This window comes from Antennarius striatus, chromosome 20 (assembly GCF_040054535.1).
Source record: "Antennarius striatus isolate MH-2024 chromosome 20, ASM4005453v1, whole genome shotgun sequence".
NCBI lineage: Eukaryota > Metazoa > Chordata > Actinopteri > Lophiiformes > Antennariidae > Antennarius > Antennarius striatus.
In genome coordinates this window covers 10716019-10726563 of record NC_090795.1, presented here as the reverse complement: position 1 = coordinate 10726563, position 10545 = coordinate 10716019, and the positions used below count along the sequence as shown (strand labels likewise).

The following is a 10545-nucleotide window of genomic DNA, read 5'->3' as shown; positions in this document are numbered from 1 at the left end:
AAGAATATCGGGGAGTGAACATCATCATGAAATCCAAGGATATTGTTGAAGAGAAATTTAAAGCAGGATGAGGCTTAAGAGTATTTGCCAAGCTATGAATCTCTGACAGAACTATTCTATCTATCATTTGGAAATGGAAAGAGTATGGCACAACTGTAAACCTACCAACACACAGTCGTCCACCTAAACTTAACCAGCCAACCAACCTAAACAGGCCAAAATAAAGAGAACACTTACAGATGCGACCATAGGACCGCAGTGACTCTGGATGAACTGCAGAGATCCTGGTCAGGTGGAGAAATATGACTGCGGGACAGCTGTTGGTTGTGAACTGCACAACTATTTAAGGGAGAGGGGCAAGAAAAAAAACATTTTCAAAAGTAAACCATAAGAAGCCTTGTTTCAAGTTAGCCAGAATCTATGTAGGGGACGCAGCAAACATGGAAGAAGGTGCTCTGCTCAGATGAGACAAAATGGAACAGAATAATGGTAGAGACAGTAGACCCAACACAAAACATGCAGCACAGAAAACTCAACTCTTAAAATCTGATTCTAAAAATTGTAAAATCTGATAAAAACTATATAATATCACACCATGTCATAATAGTTAAAAGTGCACACCAATTTTCTGTCTCACCAGTGCAATCCTCCTACAAAGGGCAAGCATCAGCGTGGGTCCAGTCTTCTAGAAAGAGTGTCCTATGTAGAAGACACAATTAAGGAGGAGAACCACCAGCATAGACAGCACCACTTATTAGAAAAAACAGTCTGACAAAGCAACTCCAATTGATCACATGAGCAGGGGTGTCAAACTCATTTTCACTGAGGGCCACATCGGCATAATGACTGTCCTCAAAGAACTAGATGTAACTTACAAATGTAACTCAATGTAATATAAAATAAATGTAACTAACACTCAATGTTAAATAACTTGAATTAAACAATACAAACATGATTGCTTGTTGCTCTGTTATAACAAAAAGTCTTTTAATTTGTAAGGTTATAACTCCATCAATCAATGATCAAACTATCAAAGTGAATAAAGAAAAATAACATCATACACAAGTTAGGACATTAACTTTGTTTTTTGTCAAAGTTAAAATAGGCTTAGTTACTGTATTGTGGGAAATGTGGTTTTTGGTCAAAGCAGACTTTAGACCTATTTATTTTTAAAAACTCTGACCTTTTTCGCCCTGGCGAGCCACATAAAATGATGTGGAGGGCCACATTTGGCCCTCAGGCTTTGAGTTTGACACATATGGCCCAGAGGAAAAATTCAGGAGGACAATTGAAAACAGAAAAGAAATAAATAAAATACCAATTCATTACATGAAACAGCAGCTGGCCTGGCCCTTTTAATAAAAACAACCATGTTAGTTGACAGCTTCATTAAACAGTTTAGCATGGTCAACTCCGAACATAACTGAAAGGGGTAGGGCTACTTTTTAATAGCACACGAAAAGTCTTGATTCACATTCTCTTGCTACCAAATAAGCACACACTTCAGGTTGGTTGGCCGTTCCAAATTGCCCGTAGGAATGAGTGTGTGTGTGCATGGCTGTAAGTCTTTGTGTGTGGCTCCGCGGTGCACTGGCGTCGTGCCTGGAGTGTCCCCCGCCTCGCAGCCTATGCCACCTAGATAGGCTCCGGCTCCCCGTGACCCGCTGCGGCGGATACAGCGGTGGTAATCTGAAGATGACTGAGATGTTCAAATGCAAGGTTTAAAATATTTATAAAAAATTTGCATTTGAGTTACTTACCTGTGCAGCCCAACAGCTCAGGTCTCAATAAGGTAAAACAAATGACAAAATGTCATGCTGAAGCCTGTGTGCCCCCCATGAAGAGACAAGACATGCTCTTCCATGGGAGCCCAGCACACACAACCAGCGACCAGCAAACACAAGGTGAGTCTAACTTATAGTCAGCAAACCTATCACTTCCTGATTAGCATGTGACCCTAGGCCTAGACCCAAGACAACATGTGACTCTGGGTGTAGATCCCCACATATATTTTCACATTTCTTATGCTAGAAATCAGTGTCATTGGATGGGATGGCGCTCTTGGTTTTATGGCACCCAATACCAAGAAAAATACCCAAATTAATTTATTTTTTGTTTCCTTGTAACTCATGCATTTGACACTCACTCAGGTAACAAAATGTAAACTCATTCCGCCATCCATTGCACCTGCGTTGCACCCTTATTCCAAGAAAAATTATATACCACAGAACTTATCTTACATCTGTGATATTTTTTAATCTTTGCTCTGCCCATCCTAGATTTCTTAGGCTAATCAAAGTGATTGTTTGAGGGAAAGGGCATTTGGAGCAATGACGCAACACCATTTCCTGCTGATTTCGATTAAAGGCAAGACATAAAGCTTCGTTTCTTCCAGTTGACCTGATGGCCCAAATGAACTGACTTCAACCTACCAGAGACGTAAATTAAAAAAAGGAGTCTTGTCCAATGTTTTGAAATGAACTGGCGGCGAGCCAGGAGTCACCAACGACGATCAGATGATGATCGGTGTGTATAAAGTTGAACCTCATTCTCAGGACGGCATTTCTGTGAAATCCCGAGAGGAGGATCACGTCAACACAGAGATAAGAAGAAAAAAAACCAGGAGTATTAAAGGGAGTGGTGCGGACTGTTGTGGTGCTTCAGTCTGAAGGCGCGCTGTTATTATCTGATCGTTCAGCAATCATGTCAGTGGACTTCTCCAAAAGCGCAACGGAGAGCCCGGAGCCGCACAAAGCCGAGGTGAAAGGTACGTCTAGTGACTTTACTGCAGGAATGACTTTAATCCTATTTATTAGATCACTGAATATGTTGTAATTTTCTCGGATTTTTGTCACACAGGGAATATTCCCAGCTGGTTGCAAGGCATACTGCTGCGCAATGGACCCGGCATCTTCTCTGTGGGGGACACCGGCTATGACCACTGGTTTGATGGGATGGCCATCATGCACAACTTCATCTTTAAAGATGGTTAGTCATGCTTTTTTTTTTTTTAAACAAACTGGATGACTTTCAGGTATCGAGACAATGCAACGTTTCTTTTTCTCTCTTTACAGGTGAAGTGACTTACAGGAGCAGATTTCTCAGAAGTGACACCTTTAAAGCGAACATGGCCGCGAACAGGATAGTTATATCTGAGATGGGAACTATGGCATACCCGGATCCAAGCAAGAACTTCATTGTAAAGTATGCATCCTCATTATTTATTCCTCTTTACTGTCTCATGAACCATTTTATTTCTCTATAAAATGAAAATGAAGACGCAATAAATGTGTGGCATCCAGGTAACGATAGTTTAAATGTATAGGTGCCATAATTGAAAGGGAAAACTTATTTGTTATTTGTTAAATTATTTGTTAACATTTGCAATTCATAAACTTCATGCAAGACACCAACAGATCTCACACAAACACAAAGTCTTCTGTGTTGATAGCAAACCTCTCTGATAACTTGCTGATAAGTATTTATGACTGACCCATATATTTTTCATTCGTGCTCGTGTTCGTTGTTTTGAAAAACTTCTTACCTCTTTATATGTCTTTAAATTCTCATCTCTTTTTTTTTTTACTCCTCAGGGCAATTACCTTTCTCAATCACACAGTGCCTGACTTCACCGACAACTGCGGGAACAATTTCATTAAATATGGAAATGACTATTATGCCACCTCTGAAACCAACTACATACGAAAGATTGATCCTGTGTCACTGGAAACTCAGGAAAAGGTAAAGTTATATATAATCATGATAACTCATCAATGATGCCAAACCTTAAAAAAAGGGTTAAGGGAGTACTGAATTACTTCACCCAGGTGGACTACACAAAGTATCTACCAGTAAACTTGGTTACTTCCCATCCACACTATGACAAAGAGGGCAATGCCTACAACATCGGGACTTGTGTGGCAGAGAAGGGCAAGACTAAATACATACTGTTCAAGGTTCCTGCTGCTGCTGCAACCAAAGGTACATGACATTTCCCCCCCCCCTCTGAGCCCATGTTATTACTTCCTTTTTGCTGTATCTTGTAGATGTGGACAATCTGCACTGAAGGTTCAGAACTGCATTTCTCAGCATGACACTATCAATATTTAACACTATTTTAATCAGGAAAGATTAAAATAGTGTTTTATTACATGAGATTTTATATGACTACTATTCTGTCATCTGTCTTTAGACCCTTCGGGGAGATTAAGATAACAAAGCCCAGATAATAATGATAAAGTCAGTGAATCTGTGGAGGCAGAAGGGTGAAATGGAGGTGGGCGGCACTCAAATCAAACAGCATGAAAGAACCAGAATGGACAGTCAGAGAGACTCATATATAAAATGATTGCAGCAAAAAATAGGCTGACAACAAAGCCATGTTGTTGTAGAAAAATTTTGAGATACCTGGTAACTTCAGTGTTGACCCCAGACCACCATAGTAGCAAATTAACATTTGTAAATAACAAAGCTTTCCTAAAGACTGACTACAATAACTTTGTCTCACCATCACTTCTACTCTCAGGGTAACTTTATCCTCTTGAATGATTTTGTTTAACCTGTTTTTCTTTTGCATTTGTCTTCACAATTTTCAGACAAAGACAAGAATGTCCCTGCACTGAAGAACGTGGAGGTGATTTGTACAATTCCCTGCCGCTCAATGCTCACACCCTGCTACTACCATAGCTTTGGGATCACAGACAACTACTTCATCTTCATTGAGCAGCCTTACAAATTGGATATCCTCAGGATGGCCACTGCATACATGAGGGGGGTCAACTGGGCAAGCTGCTTGAAATTCTGTCCCGAGGAAAATGTAAGCAGTCACCAACGCCTTGTATTTACACTACAGAGATAAATATGATGCAGCTATGGGTAGTACGACAGATATTATGGACCCCTTCATTTAGTTGAACTGTGCATTATCTTTCAACAGACTCTGATCCACCTGATAGAAAGAAAGACTGGCAAACACGTTGAGACGAAGTACTACACAGGAGCGATGGTGGCCTACCATCACGTGAACGCTTTCGAGGATGACGGTCACGTTGTCTTTGACATCATCACGTACAAAGACAGCAGACTTTATGATATGTTCTACCTGAGCAAACTGAAGGAATGCAGCACAGCCCGTGATGAGAAGTACTGCAGACCAAGCTACAAAAGATTTGTGCTTCCCGTTCACTCAGACAAGGTGCAAATTTTAATTTTTAAAAAAAAGTTCATTCAAAATTCCGAACATTTTCAGCCTGAAATTTAGAAAAAAAAATTAAATCCCCAGAGACTTCATTATTTTGGACTGGATTTTATAGGGTGTCGCAGATGGAGAAGACCTGGTGAAACTCAAATACACTACAGCCAGTGCTGTGAAGGAGAAAGAAGGCAAATTAATGTGCCAGGCTGAAGTGATCTGTGAAGGTAAAACAGCTGTTTGTTCGGATACATCCTCACATATGTTATCATTTAAAATATATCAATTTTTCTTTAATCTCCATCAGGTTTTGAATTGCCAAGAATAAATTATGATATAAATGGAAAACGGCACCGATTTGTTTATGCAAACTGTGCGATGGATTCTGCATTGTCAAACAAGGTAACAGTCTCTTTTATTTTTAAACAGAACCGATGGGAACATTTGTGTTTGTGATTTCTTCCAGTCTCATAAGTGTTATTTGTCAGTTGAGACCTGAAACACGCAAAACTCTTGAAGTGCTGGAAAACTGGGAAGTACAATTTTCCTTACTGCATTGTTTCTACTGATGTATCAAACAAATAGCAGAACTGAGAATCAGCCGCTGTCAGGAATGAAGGAACTCTCTTTTAAATGTGAACAGATCCCTTCAGTGAACCTTTTAATGGCTCTGGATGTAATTCCCACACATCTTGTCCATTAGCAGGATTCCCAAAACAATGAAGAGAAGTGATACACTCAAACCATCAAAGTATTCAGGAATAAATTCTTATACTTTCCAGAACAGCTTCCTTTGCTTCTCACTGCATACCCATGATCCAGAGATAAAGTGCCTGCAAAGAGGAAGCTACAAAAGGAAACATCTTGATTTAAACAATTGGACTAATGTTGCTTTGGTTATGGCTTTTGCAAATGCTTAATTAAAAGCAGGATGAACTCCAGGAAAAGCTAAAACAAGGCAGAAGAAAATCCTCACTCGAGCTTCCTTTTAAAGAAAAGGCGACCTTGCGCTTTTGCGTCAGAACTATAAGCACATCTGAATTAATTTCAGAAATGAAAACCAACATTGAAGCAGATCCTTTCTTGTTTAGGACCCTTTACTATTTTTGGAGGGAAACAAACTCTTCCTGTGGGAACTGAAAATATTATGCTTTTTTAATTCTAACACTTAATCATTTTATCCATTGCTATTTATGATACTTCCCCCTTTCAGTGCTGCAATGAGGAACACAATTATGACAGAATTCACATGCCACAAATATAAAATGTCCTAAGATGTGCTGAGAAAGTGAAAAAAATCAGTCATGTTCTTATCAAAGAAAGCAAAGTATGGAGTTTGCTATCTTCCTTGTGACTGCGAGGGGTTTTATGTGTGCATATGGACCAGAGTTATGGCTGGAAGTTGAAGTTGATCTGGTAAATGCATTCAGTGAATGTGGTATCTCAGGATAGCTGGAAAGTATCTGGAAAGAAACAACCCTTTTGGACTCATACTGCATAGAATTCAGTGGTTAAAAGTTCGATTTCACTATGGTGTCATACTATTCTGCAAAAAAACACTTGAAATAAGTCAAGAATGTAAAGGGGAATGTAACATCATAGTGGTTGCCTGTAATCTGGAGTAAATTTACAGATTACTTTTGTTTAAATTGATCAGAGCATAAGACGGTGCAGCTTTTCATGGATAGCTGTTTGAACTGTGTGGTGCTGGAAGGCTCAGTTGGATTGCCTGATGTCTGAATCATCAATGAATCTTATATAATCTTACCTGAATTTACTGTCCACCCATAGGGCCGAATCCGTTTAATGACTTTACAGCTCTTTTTATAGTATAATTTACAGCTGGGACAAAGTACTGCATGTGCAGTTGGTGTCTACAAGTTAAACTGTTTTTTGCGAAATGCTGTGACAAAAATGTCCATAATATGCTGATTTAAAAAAATGTTGGTGTAGTGAGGAACACACAATGGTAGTTTTTATTGTTTTTCATCATGAGCTGCTTATTTGTTATAGATTGGGAAGCTGGACACAGAAACCAAGGAAATGCTGTGCTGGAGTGAGGACAACTGCTGGCCTTCAGAGCCTGTGTTTGTTCCCAGACCCAATGGAGAGGCAGAGGATGATGGTGAGAACGATGTGGGATTGTTAACATATTTACAGTTAACTGATTGGCTTTATGTGTCTTCTTTTAGACACTCTGCTTTGCATTACTTATGATAACCCCTTTCTTTCTATTTGCAGGTGTGGTGTTAACATCCGTTATCAATTCCAACCCAGGCCAGTCTTGTTTCCTCTTGATACTTGATGGCAGAACATTCAAAGAAGTCGCTCGTGCGTATGTGGCCACTGAGCTCCACAGAGACATGCATGGCTATTTTATCTCACAAGGAAATTAATTGTTGTGTGTAGATCTTACAAAAACTCTTCTGTAAGGAGATGTATATGCACATCACCATACCCCACAATAATCGCTTCAACCGTCATATCAAAACTACTTTTTAATATTTCTCATCATTGGTTTTGTGCCAATCAAACTGTGGTATCAACTTGTGTATATATAACTGAAAACTTTGCACTTAATTCACATTATTCTATTACACTGATTTTGTACTGTATTGTCTGCTTCCTTTTCAATAAAAAAATCTGTATTTGAGATGTATTCCTTTAATAGTAAAGAAGAATTATTCATTTCCATTTTCCGGACTCCATGTCCTTTTCTAACATACAGTAATATGCCATCTTTTTCTATACATTATAAAAATATAGACATGATTGGGTTGGTCCTTTTATCAGTGGTAATCAGGTTGCAGATGTGAGCACTGGTTGTCTTCTCAACAGAAAATAATTGTGTCATACAATGTGCTGCTGAACCAGGATGAGAGAGTCCAAAACACTAGGATGTGTGTCATGGACCAAGCAGTAAGGCAATAGGATACAGGAATTTTTTTTGTCTAAAATCAGGCTTTTTCTTTTAATTTCCCATAAAACAAACAGATAACAAAGGAGTTTTTACCTAACCCTAGTAAAAGAGGCCAGCTAAATATAACTAAACTCCAAGTGAACTCAGAACTGAGGCAAATGAATGGACATAATAGAACAAACGGACCTCCCAAACAATCAAACAGATGAACTTAATTTGTTTCACCTAATTGGTCAAACAAAAAATTAATACAGCGGGGAAAATAAAATGGCCACTATATTCTTAACTGGCCAAACCTCAATATAAATTCCCAAATCCCCCCATGACACAGCATACTGTGATGTATACTGTGGTAATACTGAAAAATATGAAAACTGAAATATTGATTGTATAAAATGATATGTTTAATATATAGACTTGTTACTGCAAAATAAAAACGGTGAGGTGTGGATATTACCATGTGTGGCTGGCCATCACAATGCGTTATCCACATTTCATACCAGTGTAACTTCAGTAGCACCTGGCATTCCACTGGAGTTTACAACTTCATACTGGTGAGCATCTGGCAAGTCTCATTGCTGCCTTTAAAACCAAGAATATTGCCTTGATATGAGGCATTTAAATATATTCAGACTTCACCCCAGTCCATTTGTTGTTTGGGTGACCTAGAATGGACTCCATTAGATTTTGGTCCAAATATGTACACAAATTAATTTTGTTATCTTTGTGCATTTGTATAATTTGGTGCCATACTCAGATCCACTATAATTTAAATTTTGTTCTCTATATTATCCACTTATTAGCCCCGATTCCTGATGGAGTTAGGACCTCATCTGCATTGTTTTGTTAGCGTAGTGTTTGCGTTGGATGAACACCACTGTATTTACAGAGAAGTTTTATACCTTAGATGAGTCTGTAATAGAATATTGTACTCAGTGACTCAGTGTTGAAACTCCCTGCTTTGGGAAGTTTGGGGGAAAAAAATACCATGGTTAAAAACAGCATAAGGCAGCTGGACATGTTGGTCGAAGTAATGGTTTTCCCCGCACTGGAATTTTAGTACCAGGCAACAAAATGCCTAAGATTGAACAGAGGAACTGCTGAGAGACATGTTGAGTGGAAAAAGCAACAATTATTTGCAGCAAATAGATTGGTGGTTCAAAAAAGGTCATGAGTTTGATAGACTGAGAATTAAATAAATTCATTGGATGAGTAATAAATATGCTCAGATAGATAGATAGATAGATAGATAGATAGATAGATAGATAGATAGATAGATAGATAGATAGATAGATAGATAGATAGATAGATAGATAGATAGATAGATAGATAGATAGATAGATAGATAGATAGATAGATAGATAGATAGATAGATAGATAGATAGATAGATAGATAGATAGACAGATAGATACTTTAATAATCCCGGAGGAAATAAACAAACTAACAAATAACAAACTCTGTTTGTTGTTTGCAAAAAACAGAGAAATTCTGCTCAGTGATGTGTTCTAATACCCATGTTATCATTGGTAAACATAAATATCAAAGTGTTTGTCCTGAGGGTAAGAAAACAGAACAATACCTCTGATTCATCAAGATACATTACAAATACCACAGGCCATAATATCTACACAAAAAAATTTCAAGCAGTTTTAGTTGTGACAGTGATCTCATAACTGAAACTCATCAATTCGTTTGTGGTGTCACCAGATTTGACCTGTTTTAACTGTTGTGAGAAAAGCATCAACAACCAAAATGTTTCTGAAAGAACTGTGTCACCACACATGTCATCATGTTTGAGTTGTAAATAGCAGATATTATACAGGAAGAATTAAAGGTATTGATTCAGTTCACGCAAAGCCAAGTAAGAAGGCAGTAAATCAGTTTTGATTCACTTTCTAAAACAAGCTACTGGTCTATATGAGATGTCACCTGACTGAATACCTGGTTTTCCACATGAAAATGAAAATTCTTTTTGCTTTTTGTCAAAAAGTGGACGTGGCAGTCCATTCAAAGGTGACAAATGCCCTCAATCCTCACGTGACGTTTCCATAAGCACCACCTAGTAGTTAATGAGTTTCTGTTTATCTGATTGGATTTAAATTAAATTACTTCATATAATAAATTTTGGATTTTTCCAGGATTATTTCAAGATTGTTGTGAATTTAATATAATATGTTAACACCATATTAAAGGGTCATTTGGACTTGCTTAACATGGCCAGAACATTCATTTATGAACTTCTGTACTTTGAACAACACTGGTAACAATAAGGATTACATTGCTGAAATGTCTCACTGATAACAAATGCTTATTTGAAGTGATGAAATGAAGCTATGAAACAAAGTTGAGTCATTGCTTCTATCTAACCAGAATATTCAAGATATCTAAAAACCTGAGACAAAGAACAGCTGATGACACTTGATAGCACTGTTA

At 38.0% G+C, this 10545-nt stretch overlaps 1 protein-coding gene across 2 annotated transcripts; it reads left to right on the top strand.

The window, feature by feature from the left end:
- Positions 1-2462: 2462 nt before the first annotated feature.
- On the top strand, positions 2463-7844 carry bco1 (beta-carotene oxygenase 1). Of its 2 annotated transcripts, XM_068303984.1 has the most exons (11): positions 2470-2767; positions 2860-2988; positions 3075-3204; positions 3594-3741; positions 3828-3981; positions 4596-4816; positions 4937-5194; positions 5313-5418; positions 5499-5593; positions 7205-7316; positions 7433-7844. In XM_068303984.1, the coding sequence occupies exons 1-11, from the start codon at positions 2704-2706 to the stop codon at positions 7585-7587; spliced, it is 1572 nt and encodes a 523-aa protein (XP_068160085.1). In that variant the 5' UTR covers positions 2470-2703; the 3' UTR covers positions 7588-7844. The 2 variants fall into 2 exon arrangements, 1 of the variants encoding a protein (XP_068160085.1); XR_011033939.1 differs by lacking the exon at positions 5499-5593 and having other exon boundaries at positions 2463-2767; positions 7433-7572.
- Positions 7845-10545: the final 2701 nt, after the last annotated feature.